This window comes from Cricetulus griseus, chromosome 3 (assembly GCF_003668045.3).
Source record: "Cricetulus griseus strain 17A/GY chromosome 3, alternate assembly CriGri-PICRH-1.0, whole genome shotgun sequence".
Lineage (NCBI taxonomy): Eukaryota > Metazoa > Chordata > Mammalia > Rodentia > Cricetidae > Cricetulus > Cricetulus griseus.
In genome coordinates this window covers 280869624-280884042 of record NC_048596.1, presented here as the reverse complement: position 1 = coordinate 280884042, position 14419 = coordinate 280869624, and the positions used below count along the sequence as shown (strand labels likewise).

At 51.4% G+C, this 14419-nt stretch overlaps 1 protein-coding gene and 4 non-coding genes across 20 annotated transcripts in view; 1 reads left to right on the top strand and 4 right to left on the bottom strand.

Annotated features, from left to right (window-relative positions):
• Positions 1-3608: 3608 nt before the first annotated feature.
• Positions 3609-14419, bottom strand: part of Aopep (aminopeptidase O (putative)) — a 296983-nt gene continuing 286172 nt past the window's right edge. For all 16 annotated transcript variants that reach the window (XM_035443029.1, XM_035443028.1, XM_035443036.1 and 13 more), the window contains 3 exons: positions 9816-9902; positions 7690-7834; positions 3609-4872 (listed from right to left, as the gene is read on the bottom strand). In XM_035443029.1, coding sequence (XP_035298920.1) covers positions 7694-7834; positions 9816-9902 — 228 coding nt within the window. In that variant the 3' untranslated portion in view covers positions 3609-4872; positions 7690-7693. The remainder of the gene's footprint in view (positions 4873-7689; positions 7835-9815; positions 9903-14419) is intronic.
• On the top strand, positions 5389-5471 carry Mir3074-1 (microRNA mir-3074-1). Its single transcript, NR_162763.1, has one exon. It is a non-coding gene; the product is annotated as a microRNA mir-3074-1 (primary transcript).
• Mir24-1 (microRNA mir-24-1) lies at positions 5397-5464 on the bottom strand. Its single transcript, NR_162760.1, has one exon. It is a non-coding gene; the product is annotated as a microRNA mir-24-1 (primary transcript).
• Positions 5909-5990, bottom strand: Mir27b (microRNA mir-27b). Its single transcript, NR_105190.1, has one exon. It is a non-coding gene; the product is annotated as a microRNA mir-27b (primary transcript).
• On the bottom strand, positions 6139-6215 carry Mir23b (microRNA mir-23b). The gene has a single exon (NR_105183.1). It is a non-coding gene; the product is annotated as a microRNA mir-23b (primary transcript).

Genomic DNA, 14419 nt, shown 5'->3' with positions numbered 1-14419 from the left:
GAAGGTAGATCAGTCTCTGTAAGTTTGAGGCCAACCTGGTCTACAGAGCGAGTTCCAGGCTGTTACACAGAGAGACCCTGTCTTAAAAAACAAAACAAAGAAAAAAAAAAAAGAAGAAATCAGAACCCACAGGGCAGACACCCACTTGACGGCACATCCACACACAGAGACAATAAGCTGTTGTCCAGACAGAACATGGCCTGGGCTGTCACCTCCCTTGTGGATAGCCTTTCTGGAATGCCATGGAATAGACAGTCTCTGTTAGGGATCCCCGAGCCTCCCTGATCCTCCATCCTGCCTGTGGCTAGGTAAGGTCGCTACATAGAGACACTAGGTGGACCCAGGACATGTGGGAGAGGTCCAGTACCCATACCTATTCAGTCCTTGGAGCTCAGAAATTAACCCCAAGCCTATTTCATCTCATGGCACTGAAATGGCCATGTCTGATTTTATGAGCTGTCTGCAGGGCAAAGGCTGTATCTCCAACCCAATCTCTCTCTCTCTCTCTCTCTCTCTCTCTCTCTCTCTCTCTCTCTCTCTCTCTCTCTCTCTCTCACACACACACACACACACACACACACACACACACACTATGCCAGGTTTCCAGAGGCCACCTTCTAGTAACTATGTACTCTAGTTTCTTTTGTCTTCTGGGCTTCCTTGAAAACAAGGGGCATGGACACCCCCAACTGGCTCAACCTCCAAGACAAGGCTGCTCTCTCCCTGGCCAATCTTCCTGCATGGGGTTACAGGGGCTTGGCTGGGATGCTGGACACACACCAGCACCAAGGGGCAAGGGTCTTAGCAGTCCACCCTGTCTGGGAAACTTCCCTGGCTTGCACATGGTCACCTTCCTCCTTTTCATACTGTCTGGTCATTGGACTGGAAGAGAACAGCCTTATTAGTCCATCAATCTCCCAGACAGCACCAATGGGTGGGAAGGGGCCATAAAACCTTGCTCTGAATAGCAGGACTGCTGCTGCTTCTTCCCACCTCGTAAAACCCACAGAGCAGCCAGGGGGCTGAGTTCACTGTGGCTGGGTTGAGTTCAAACCCCTCCTTGAGACTACTTTCTACAACCTTCCTTTGGACGAGGAGGCAGCTCCAAACCCCCAGCCCTGGGATCCTCTGAGCTGTGATGGGGCTAGGCCACCCCCCAGGGGCTCTCTCTCTACTTGAGGGCTGCTACCATCTTGATGGCTTATTTGAGTTTGGTGGCTAAGACTGAAATACTCCAGGGAGGGAGTGTTCCAAGGGTCTGGCTAACCACCAAGCTTTGGGAACCAATGCTAAGCTACAGTGAGACTTCTTGGCAGTACCCCTGAACCTTGGGAATGGGTATGGAAGCCCAACCACCCAGGGAGCGGGCCAGCCAAGGCCACAAGTCCAGGACCCGTGTCTGCTTGGGAGGCATGGCTGTGCTCCTCCACTGGCTGGCTCCATCTATAACCCCACCCACCTGGTGGCCAGCTGGATCCCTCAGATCCCAAGCTTCTGAGGACTGCTTCCTTTTTCTCAGTGGGCAGCAGCTGCTTGGGAGAGGACAGATGTGGCAAAGGTAACCAACACCAGAGAACAAGAGGTCCCTATGTGTGCATCCCAGCAGCCCTGCTGGCTGCTCACTGGGCTTGTGTGGCCGTACGCTGCCGAAGCATGACATGACCAGGAGAGAAGCTGGTAGGAGCTTGGCACTTGCCTAGATCAGATCCTGCAGAACCTTCTCTTCATGTTAAAGGGATAGCTTAAGCTAGGGCTCTTGTGCTATTTCTGGTTTCTACCCCGGGGGCATTCCATGACATTTCTGCTCACCATGAGCAGGGATGACTTGCTAGGGTATAGATTATTCTGTTCTTTTGATGTGAAATTCCATTAAAAATAAATGCCTTTAAATCCTCTTAATTCTACAGGAGAAGCTGAGGCAAGAGAACCCAGGGCCCTTCCTGAGACTCTTTCTCAACCCTGCCCTTCCCTTCCTGTCTGAGTCCAGTCAGAATACCCAGAACCTCTCCCTTGGCTGCTGCCCAAAGCCCCGCAGACAAGGTGGTGGGAGCCACTATGGGTGGTGGGCTATCACCAAGCCAGCAGCCCCTGACCCTTTCTGGAGCTCACTTCTCCACAAATCAGGGTGTGGTGAGGACACATGGCTGCCTTTCTAGGGCAGGTTCAGGATATACATAGAGGGACAACACACAATGGGGCCACAGCTGTTTTGTCCCCATGCGGGATCTGGATGCTCCACCTTCCTGTAGACCAGGCTACTTGAACCAGGCAGAACTTTGTCTTGGCACTGACCATGAGTTATTGAGGCCTGTTCTGATCTACATTGGAAGTATCTACAGATGACACTGGTTTAGAGTATCATCTGGAGAAGAGATGGTGTGGCTGTTAGGCTTCCTAGCTCCTGGGGGGTAGGCAGCCAGGTCAGGAGTGGAAGGTGGGCTCTTTCTGGTGGTCTCTGTAAGGAGAGTTCTCTAGTGGTGGGCATCTGCTTGGCAGTCAAAGTGGCAGTGTTTGGTGACAGGCACAAGAGGCGGGTGTTTCGGCTATTCCTACCCCCCTTTTGGCAGTGATCCCACAAGGATCCTCCTGTCACAATCCCTCTGCCTACTGCAGTATCAACCTGTTGGCATGGTGGCTTGATCCTGTCAGGCTATGTTTTTCCCTTTGCCTAAGAGTGAGAAACTGGCTGGCATCTTCACCAAGAACCTATATGCAACTCCTCAGGGCCCATGTTTCAAGCCTGAGGTATAATGGGGGTGGGGACCCTGGGTTCCTCCAGGAATGGCTGGAGCGAGGCTGGAAAATGACATGAAAACAATGCTGGCATCAAGTATGCCCGACCGTCCAGCAGAGTCTCTGTCCTTCCCATACTTACGCAGCAGACTCAAGTTTGAGCTCCGAGCTCGACACAGGTCAACATCACATCTGAGCGGCAGGAGGAGGTTTCTGTAGAGAAACCTCCTCCCTGGATGAGGCACCTCTGTGGAGGCGTCAAGCCCCCCATGCCCCACCCCAGACCCTCTTTCTCACTCAAACCCTGGTATACATCCTACTGACAGAGGTTAACTAACGATGCAGTGCTCTGGGTACTGTGAAGTCAGGTGACCCACGTAGGAATGGACAGTGCTCCCCTCTTGACTCCAGAGGTCTCAGCCAAGTGAGGTGAGCCTTCTGAGTCTCTAGGGCAGTTATGGGGGGCGGGGAGGGTAGGACAGGCTGCCTACTTTGGAGAATAGGCTTGTTCTGTGTCTGGCCAGAGGTGGCAAAGGCCAGCTTTACCACAGATCCTCCGCTGAATTTGTGATGCAGGCATCCAGTTCCAGTGAGACCCCACTGACCTGAAGCCCACTGGCAGGAACCCAAGCAGTCAAAGCAAGACATGGGGCTCAGTGACCCTCAGAGACAAGGGGACTAGCCCCCCCCCCAAAAAAATCCCACTTGTGCTTTGCTTTACTGGTTCCTAAGGAAGTCAAGGGACAAAACTAGACCAAACCAGTGCTTGGCCTGTCACCCCTAATTTCCCTGTAGGTAGGGGATGTTGAGGTTCTCACAGAGGGGTCTTACAGGGTGTATGGTCCCCGTTCCACATCTAAGCAAGCCCAGAGTGCTTCTGAGAACCAGGGAGCCACAGACTCTGCCTTTTATTTCAAGTCTTCACAGAAAGCAGTATAATGTCAAGTTGGATTTAACACATTTTGATTCTTCTACCATCGCAATATACAAAGCAGGTAAACATCCACAAGTCCTCTGTAACCATCCACAGTGCACACTGGTATGACCCAGGTTCTCAAGACCAAGGATTCTTTGCCAACATCTGTCTGTCCGTCCGTCCTAGAGCCTCCCTTGCCCAGCAGGCCTGAATGCAGAACCCGGCCAGCCAGGCAGGAGAGTGCTTGCTCCTTCTGGTTCCTTCCTTCTCACATGGCTCAGCCTTGTCTGGGCACATGTGACCACAACCATGGTAGTGACAGCATCCTTCTCTGGACAACTTGTTCTATATGTTAATATTCAAAGGAAAGAAATAAACCGTCTCATCAGAGACTCCCGAGACGCCACCTTTTGGAAGAGAGTCGAGTCCCACACTGCATTAATTCCTTTCGCTTTCAGCGTTCTCAGAATTAACAGTACCCGGAGGTTTCCCCAGGGATTTGGAGGTAGGAAAGGCTAGAAGGTGTGCGAAATGCCTTTTCTGACACACGCCCCTCCTCGCTTGAAAGTGGCATCAGGTTCAGAAATAAACAGTTATACCAGCAAATCTGCTCCTTTATTAAGACAGCTCAGGCTTCCCTGCGTTTGCAAAAGCACGCCCCTCCTCGCTTGAAAGTGGCATCAGGTTCAGAAATAAACAGTTATACCAGCAAATCTGCTCCTTTATTAAGACAGCTCAGGCTTCCCTGCGTTTGCAAAAGCAGAAATGTTCTACTGACTGAACACATCAAAAGGCAGAATCCTTGGGGACCAGTCACAGGAGGTGTCGCGTGATGCTGGCATCTCAGACCATGGAAGCTAGTTTTTGCAATCACAGGAAGCAGGCAGTTGGCTCTTCATCTGCCTAGGGGAGGGCATCCTTCATTCTTTGAACAACTGCCTTCAAGTCACAGCTCAGTTCCAGTGTGTAGACCCAGTCTCTCCAGGACTGGGAACAAAGGCAGTTGCCAGGTGCAACAGTTTATGAGGCTCCGCCTTTTATATATGCCACAGGAGCCCAGTCTCTGGGAGCCAGAAGCCCAAGATGCGAATGACCGACTGCTGCTGTGGGCTGATGGCTTTAGCAGCCACATAATCCTCCCTTTGATGTCCAGGGTCAGTGCAGTCTTGGCCCCACCAGGGCTAGGAGGAGGCATATGAAAGAGAATCTCACTGTGATCTATCCTGTGAAAAAAACAGCAATAAAATTTATTACCCTGTCACCACAGTCACTCCTGACAAGAGTTCCTCCACTTGAGAGGGAGCTTTCATGGGAGAACAGGAAAAAGCCTGGAGCCACACCTCACAATCCTAGGCCTAGGGTGCAGGGTCACTCCACAGGCCATGCAGGGCTGTGAAGCCCGGAGAGGTTCAGTGACAAGGTGGCCATGCAAAGAGCCCCTTCGGACAGGCACTCTGCTTCAGAAGGCTCGACTCAGCAGATGGCAGGGTATGCTAGCTTCACTCCTACTCTCATCCTTCCAGGGCCACTTCTTAACTCCTCAGATCCCCACCCCGGGAGCACATATGGAGGGAGGGAGAGAGGGAGGGAGGGAGGGAGGGAGGGAGGAGGGAGGGAGGGAGGGAGGGAGGGATACCACTGCGGGTCTGGCACCAGACATGCAGGCAGGCCCTTCTTCATCTTCTCCTCGGGAGGCCCGCCTCAGGCACCTACTACAGGTGGGTAGGCGTTTTGCTCAAGGGCTCGACTCCTGTTCCTGCTGAACTGAGCCAGTGTGTGAAATGAGAACTGATATCAGCTCAGTAGGCACCGGAGGGCGGGTCCAATCACAGCTGGGTGGTGCCTCCTGGTGTGCCCTCGGCATCATCCTGCCAGCGACTGTGGAGACTTGGAGACCTGGGCTGCAAACACAAGAGAGAGTTCACCATGCCCAGTGGGAACAACAGGCCCCTCCCTCACATGTGGCATTGGCGGAGACACATCCAACTCAACCTTTGTGATGAATCTGGATTTAGTTTTTTTGCGATTTCTGAGACATTTGACATAAGTGAGATGCTTGGTGGGTCTGTGTTTTCTGTAGACACACTTAAGGGCAGTCAACACACTGCTTTCACCCTTGACAACACACCCTTAGGTCAGGCTGGTCTCTCCTCCTCTGGGATCTCTGTTCCACACCAAGCCGACCACCAGCTGTGTCCACACCTGGCAGCAGTGGCCTCTGCCCGGCAGCTGCAACTTAACTGTCCCCATCTCACCTTCTCTTCAGGTGCAGAACTTAGCCACTGTGAACAAAGCGGAAACCAATCACTGTTCACCAATCAGCTAAGCTCTGCACCTTGTTAGAGAGGTCATCGCCGGCCATAATTAAAGGGCTGGTGAGCATCTTCGAAGGTTGCTGGCTTCTTTTGTTTCCAAAGAGCCACAAGTTGCATCTGTTCCCGAACTGCAGAGAGAAAGTAGCCACGGATCTGCAGAAGCAGCCAAGGTCATGGTTGCGTGGTAATCCCTGGCAATGTGATTTTAATCTCAAGTCACAAATCAGCATGCCAGGAACCCAAGCAGCCAGAGCAGTTGAGGGCAGCGCCATGCCCTACCACTCCTGTCCGCGGGCACTGGGTGTCCTCCTTCACACTGCCTCTGAGCCTACCACACCTGCAGGGCTGCTGCCTGCTGCTTGCTGTTCAGCCTGCTAGCTGCCCTGTATAGAGGAGCCTTGGAACAGGAGACAAAGGACGCGTTTATCAGCTACGTGACAAACATCTAGGGGGCCTTGCGCTGGGTATGTGACCTTTAACTCTGAGGACACAGCCTGTTCTCAAACTGCAGATTCTGAATGGCCTGGGATTCTGTGGCTCTTTCAGGTGAGGAAGGACTTCTCTGACAGAAGGTGTGACATGCAGGGAACATCTCTCACTCCCATCCACACTGTCTCCAGAGCTGCTGTGGCCAGGCATTCACCTGGAGGGACTGCAGAGGGAGCTCACAGGGGAGCTGGGAAGCTGAGGGTCAGCTCGGGCTCAGCAGCATGTACAGTCACTCATGGCACGCCCCCATCCATCTCCACGCCTGGCCATGGTGGTCCCCACCTCTTCTGCAAGGACATGGTTGTGCTTGAGGAAACATGTTTTCCCTTCATAATTATAGTTCTTTCAGATAAATAAAATACTCAAACATGTTACATAGATGTGGGCTTTGTGAAAGCGACATGTGAGAACATAAACTGATGTCCAACAATGACTAGCAGCACAATTCTAAACATTCATTAACCAGAAATCACAGAGAACAAAGTAACACCAACAATGATTGAGACCCGATGCAAAATTCTAAAACATACACAAAAGTAGACATCACATCATGTACCGCCATGGAGAAACTCTGAGAAGATGGAGGGATGACGACATGGATGTGAGGGAAACCCGTATGTCTGCTGACAGAGCTTCATGCTTTGTGTCTCAACGACACACGAGGCTACAGGGGAGGCAAGGCACACACAGCCAAGACCTCTGGAGCCAGGGTAACCCCGCCACAGCAGGAGGTGGAAACAGTCATGCCCTTAGGACACAAGTGTCATGGTGGGGGGGGGGGCTGCTGCCTACCTCACACAAGTGCCACTGAGCCAGGTGGGTGGACAGGAATACTCTTGCTGCCTACTTCACAGGTCAGGAGGACAGGGGCAACGGAGTCTCCTCAGGCTGACAAGGCCTGGGAGAGATGCCCGCATGCAGAAGCTGGGAGCACAACAGTGTGGTCATGGAACCCTGGCTGACCTTAACCATGAAACCTGCAGATCTGGATCTGTGCAAGACCCCAGGTGGCCACAGCAGTGCTAGGGGGCCATTATGCCTTCGGGAGGCACCTCTGTTTCACACCCATAGTTCCAAAAGATAGATGAGGTGGCTCCAGGGATCCTGAGCCCTCCTGTCCCCAAGACAGGCAGCCCTTACACAGACTTCTGGTACAGTGGTGGCCCTCATGTCATGCATCACATGGCTGACGAATCGGCTTGGATGGTCAGGAGAGAACAGGAAAGCAAGAATTACCTCTTTAAAACAGCATTTCAGACACCACCTGGGCCGAGGCTCTGTCCATGTGTTCCCTCACCCGCTCAAAGCACCTTCGGGCAAGCTGCTGCTGCCTGGCATCCTCGCTCAACATCAGCTCCCCATAGAGGTACACACCCATGGCCTGCAGGGCAGGGACCCAGAAAAGAACGGGACAGGGTAAAGAGGCTATACGTGTCTGTACTTGCTTTACACAAGCTGGCCCAAAGACATAAATGAGAGAAAAGAAACAGCCAGCCGTGCAGCTGACCAAATGCAGTCTGCCGTTTCTACTCTATCTCCACTTTGTCTTCATCAAAACCCTTTGGTAGCACAGGCCTTTAATCCCAGCACCGGGAAGCAGAGTAGATCTGTGAGTTCAAGGCTAGCCTGGTCTACATAGTGAATTCTAAGCCAGCCAGCCACATCATGACACTCTATGCCACCCCACCCCCCAACACACACACACCACCACCACCACCACCACACAGAAACATGGAATTTTATTGATTCTATCACTCTGATGCTTAGTGATAAGATGTCCCAAAGCAGCTACTTTCAGGAACACTCTGGGCAGAGACAGAGCTCCCCAAATGGTCACTATGGAAAACCCTGTATCTGTCAGGTCAGGACATCCCAAAGGGTAGCTGGCATGAACTTGTTCACCAAGACCATCACCTACCAGGCCACAAGAGACCACATGGCCCAGAGCAGAGTAGGCAGGGCAGATGTTGTCACTCTGGCCCAGCCTGGCCACTTCTCACCACTAGGTCCCAGAACATCAGATACTAGCTCTTCTGCTTTGAAAACAGTGCTACAAAGGCTTGAATTTGCACTGCGCCAACATTAAAGACAGCCAATTATGTTCTGCAAGACCAAGAGTTCTGCCTGCTTTCTTGTTCTATGGAACTTCCCCAGGGCCACATTCTGCTTCAGATTCAAAGGACTTCAAAGGCAGCATGAGATAAAAACTCAGCAGTGGCTCCCAAAGTACTTTCCTGCTAGGCTGAGGCATGGAGGTCCCTGTGCAGTGGACAGCGTGGCTGTCATCCACTGAGCTGTTCTTAACTCTGTTCTGTCTGCTTTCTCAAATGCCTTTTTTAAATGATTTATTTTTTATGTACATTGGGGTTTTGCCTGCATATATATCTGTGTGAGGATGCCAGATCCCCTGGAAATGGAGTTACAGACAGCTGTGAGCTGCCATGTGGGTGCTGGGGATTGAAGCCTGGTCGTTTGGAAGAGCAGTCAGTACCCTTAACCATTGAGCCATCTCTCCAGCCCCAGCTTCCCTCAAATACCTCACTGTGCAAATGTGACATTTCTGCTGTAACAAAGTCACATCACTTTCTTTATGGGAATAACCAGCCCTCACTTCACTGACTGCCCCTGTACTCAGACCCTGTCAAAAGTCCTTTGTCCGCCCCACCCCTACTCTCCACCCTATTCAAAGTGGCTCTAACCCATCAGCCCACGGTGTGCGCATAAGCTGGCCAGAGGCACAGGCTGGGGTTGGGAGAGAACATGTGTGTTCGTGGGGGAGGTCATGTGGGGACACGCCATGAGGTGCAGAGTGTCAGAGGAGGTGCCCTGAGTGGTGACTCCAAAATGTGCTACACACCAAAAAGGTGGCAGACGACGTTATGGACAGCACAGACACAGACACAGACGGGGAGAGGGGGGAGAGAAGAGGGGCAGAGGGGGAGCAGAGAGAGAGAGAGAGAGAGAGAGAGAAAACGCGCATGCCTGCTTCCTAGGCTGGCCTGACCTCCCAAAGGATGACCCAAGGATTTCCCAGGTGACTCACACACATGCTATGGTTGCAATTAGAGTCTCTACAAACAGGATGGACCCATGGTGTTGCTACACAGTGGCCTTGGACTTTTTAGGGCGAGCCTCATATCAGGCCATCCTCCATGCACAGACAGGAGAGAGGACAGGAGCTTCTGTGGCGTGCCGCTCCACTTGAAGGACACTCACAATCCATCCGGTGAATCCGCAAATGCTAACTGTCCCATCTAATTGTTTGAAACCCTTTCAGGTATTTGTTCTCTCAGAGACGTGGAGAACCCGGGACTAGTGAAAGGTAGCCAGCCAGTTCCCACCTCTGGGAAAGTCACACTCACCTGATCCTCCTGCAGGAACCTCTCCACCTGCTCATATGCTTTTGCATACTTGTGCTTAACCACCAGTTCACACCATCGATGGCGAACCTTAGGAAACAAGGGGGGAAACCTGGTGAGCAACGTTGCTTGGCCACAGGATGAGCAATCTCTGAACTGCAATGTCACTGAGGCAACGGGGAACTTCAGCAGGCAGGCTGGCTGGTCTGGTATTTGCATTTCGTTTCTTCCTGAAGAGGGGACTGACACCCCGAAGCACAAGGACAGTCTGTCAACACTGGTAGAAAGGTTTCAGATAGCAGCTTCACTGTGTTGCACACAACTGTGACAAGTTAACAGGTAAGTGCAAACAGGAGTTGTGCATCGTGAGTTCTACCCCGTGGTGTTGCCAGTTTTAACAATTAAAACACAGTATGTAGGAAGATGCCAACTCCAAATCCATACCAAGCCCGGGTACCTCTGCTGAGATTTATAGACAAGCTCAAGCAGACTGCTCTTGATCTGTCACAGGCACCACGCACACCTAGGTGAAATGTCATGCTCTTTTCAAAGACTATTCTAAAGGTTTGCCCTCAGGAACTTGCCGGGACCCACTGCTCTAACCACTTACAAATTCAACAGTCACCCGATGCCTGTGAGACAGCAGTAAAGCCACCAGGGGCAAGGGCCGTGCAGGGCCACCTCTCTGTGTAAAGGCACCCCATCATCACCATCATCATCTTAAATAAACCAGGAGCTTCTGTCTGTTTGGTTCTTAGACTCCGATGCTACAGCTGTTGCCTGTGAGCTGTCCGAACTACACTCAGTGAGCAGCCAGCCAATCAATGAATGCCACATCACTGCTCCAGGATCACCCAGAAAAACTGAAGGTTTCCTCCTGTCACCCCTGTTTTTATTGCCTTTGGAAGAGGAAGACGCTATGCAGTGATCCATTCACAGGCAGTAATAATTGTAAGCAATGCCAACACTTTCCCTAGGCCCCTGTATTCCTTTTGCTGTGCGAAATTCCCAGGGCCCCAAGTATTCCTTTAACCTGTACAAATAGATTTCCAGAAATTAACAATGCACAGGAGTGAGGGTTGTTTGTGGGGGAGCCCCTAGGAAACCATTAAGCATTAGCTTTCCCACACTCCAGCCAGGAGCACCACCAGGATTATGGGCTTGGTCCAGAGCTGACTCTGGAAGCAAATGTACAGAGCACTGGGGTTGGCAGACCCGGGGGCTGTTTGTACCTCTCCTTTTCCTCCCAATTCAAGGTTGTTTCCAGTGGGTGAGCCACACCCACACCTGGCAGTAAAAAGCCTTTGTGAGTTTTGAAAATGAGCACTAGCCAGGAGACCCTATGACAGTCACTGTCTCGGGGACCTACTGCTCTGCCAGGTGCTCAGGGCAGGGAAAGACCCCCACTTTTCTCAACTGCAAAACAAGATACCTGCGCCCTCTTTTAATAAGGGGACTCACATGACCCAATGTATTCTGAGAGCCTACGACTGTGCCACCTGGCTCTCTTACAGTTTGACCTACTATGACTGCTGTCATTCTGAAACTGTGAAATTTCTAGGTATTAGTTTGAGAATGGAGGGCTTGGGAAAGGTTCAGGCTTGCGTGAACAGTGAGGCTAACTGCTATTTGGGTGAGAGATTTACTAAGCATTATTAATGCCATAGACATGGTGGGGGCACTGTAGAAAGGTCAAGCAGAGAGAGGTCCCCCAGAGGAAGGAAGGGCTTGACACCACGGTTGACTGATGGGCAATCTACGTAGCACACGGACTTTGTCAGGGTGTCCTTGACTGTGGCTGGCAGATGGGAGGCAGGGGGTCTGTTAGCTGGGGCCTGTGCACAGGATTGGTTGTGAGGGAAGGGGAAACAAGAATCTAGACAAAAAGGACTTCACCAAGTAGCTCGCCCCCCACCCCTTTTGAGGGAGGGCCTCGGGTAGCCCAAGCTGACCTCCAAATTTGATGTAGAGTCGAGGATGATCTTGAACTCCTTCATTTCCTGCCTTCACTTTCTAGGTGTAAGCAGCCATGGCTTGTTTATGTGGTGCTGGGGATCAAAGCCAGGGCTCCATGCATGCTAGGCAAACCCCCTACCCACTGAGCCACACGTCCATCCCCTCATTTTCTTTTCTGTGCTCTCTTCTAATTTACACACAGAGAAATAACAGAGCACACCCCAGGGCCCACTTCCTATTGGAACAAGGCCCCCTGGGTGGGGGCAGGAGGAGGCTGCAGTCTGCTGGGATCTGTGGAAGGTTCAGAAGGCCCCATCACAGAGGCTCTTTCACGAGGTCAGCATTTCCACTCCCCTCCATTAGAAATGGTTTATTGTCGTGATTAAGAAGACAGCCAACCTTCTGAACCCTAAAGGCTAACATGGCATCCAGGAAGGGCAGACTGTCTCCCCCACCCCATACAGAGCAGGACAAAACAGTCTTTTCATCAGCAAGGGCCACATGCAATTCAGTATTTCAAAGACAGGATGTTTAAAAGACACCACAGAGATGCTGCAAGGCTGAGAGCTTCCCCAACCCCCAGCCCCCGTCCTGGTCTCCACTCACGCAAGGACTTTCAGTTTTCTTTCTATCTAGTTCTTTGGGCAACAAAGAACATTTTAGTGTTCTTCTCCAAACTCACAAGCACCCACAGTTAACCTCCTCACGAGGCAAGGTGGCACCTGTCACCCAGCAGTACTTGAAAGTGCACACCAGTGGGAGGTTGGGTTGCCTTCTTGACTGGGTCACAGACCTTAGTGTCCTTCACAGGCAACTTCTTGAATCAAGATCCCCCTCAGCTGACACTGGCAGGGAGATGACTCTCCACACCATACCACTCAGAAGGAGCCTGGTTGGTTTGCATGTTCTTTCTCATCCTTAAGCAACTAACTGGTGGACTCCTTTGGGATGGCTGACCTTAACCTGTGTTTTTTAAGCTTCCTTATGTAAAAATCAAAGTAGGGACACACTGCACACACCCATGACAGCATTTGGCACCCAGCAGGCTGCTCTGGTCACAAGATCTCAGTAGGCACTGGGTGATGTCCAGTGCGTGGGCTGGGTGTAGGAGTGGGAAGAAACCAGAGCCGATTCACTGAACTAAGACTGTTAAGGGAACCAGAAGCCGCCCCTCTCCATGCTAGGACTGTTTCTAAAATTTCCGTGCAGAGGCTGCCTTTGTTCTGGTTTTCCTTATACAATCTAACACAACGGCATAGCATATCCTGATTTAAAAAGCAATCAGTGCACCATACTGTCGGACAAGACTTCCAATCCTGACTGTAACAGCTACAAAGTGTCCCACCATACCAGAGCTAAGCTCGATGTCCCCAGAGGGACAGTGCGTATGACAGTGAAGACAGAAGATAGCCCGCAGAGACCCGAGAGAGAGAGAGAGAGAGAGAGAGAGAGAGAGAGAGAGAGAGAGTGTGAGTACCGCTCTACTCAGTTTGAAGTGGTTCCCAGATCGAATGGCAGCTGTGTGGACACGGCTAAAGGGGCCTTCCTTGGTTTACACTCCTGACAAAGGTCTTCGCGGTTCCTACACCTTGAGCTGCTACCACTGCTGGGCTATGGGCTATCAAATGAGGACAGCTCACAGGAGGTACTACTGTTTACCAAGTGCAGCAGGGCTACGGGAAAGTGGAGGGACAGGGGCCATTGTCAAACCAATTAGTCTGAAGGAGCTGGGAGCTGTTTCTGGAAAGAGTTGCTAGTCAACAGTGCCAGAGAACAAGAGCCCTCCCTGGGGAGGAGCCTTGTGAGGACAGCCTCCATCTTAAAAGGTGGAACCTCTCTCCTTCCCAGACTGATTAGCAAACCTTTACATTTTCCTATGGGATCGCTTCCCCCTTAGTCTGTAGTATGTTTTCAGTGTCAGGGAGACAAGCTCTTGACTAGACTGCAAGTCAGGGTCATTTTGACTCTGGCCATGATGGTTCTGCTTGCATTTTTGAATGGTTATAGTTGAATTTATTGATTTTTCCTCCTTCCTATGGTTTTCAACTCTATTATTTTAGTTTTGGCATTCCTTGCGTTTATGTGTGTGCTCCAGATGATCTAACTGCATACTTAACATTTTCTGAGACACTTGTCTGCTATGTAGCCCAGGTTGATCTAGAATTTCCAATGTAGCTCAAAGCTGCCACCCAAGTTCTGGGATTATAGGTTACGAGCCACCACACTTGGAAAACTACACATTAAATATTTACGTTTTACTACACTCCAACTGTCAGGGGAGTTGAAAATTTAATGATTTAAATGGTGACTGAAATTCAGGTCACTCCCAAGGTTTTGCTAGGAATCCCCAGCAAGTCTGAAGTTAGCAAGCACCTAAGTCTGAAACAGCACCCACATGGTAGGCCCAACCAAGACGGAAGAGGCCAAGGGAAAGGTGGCAGGCAGCCGAGGAGGCAGCCGAGGCCGACTGAAAGTCGTTCCTGGAAGTGCGGTGGAGTGGCTCCTGTGTTCTGGCTGGATTTGACTACCAAGAACACGCTCTCGCTCTCTCTCCCCCATTCTGAGCTGAAAATACAGATAGCAGATAATCCTGAGTGGGGAGTGGGGTGTGGAGAGGGAGCCGTAGCCTACAGCCTGGCTGGCCCTTCACT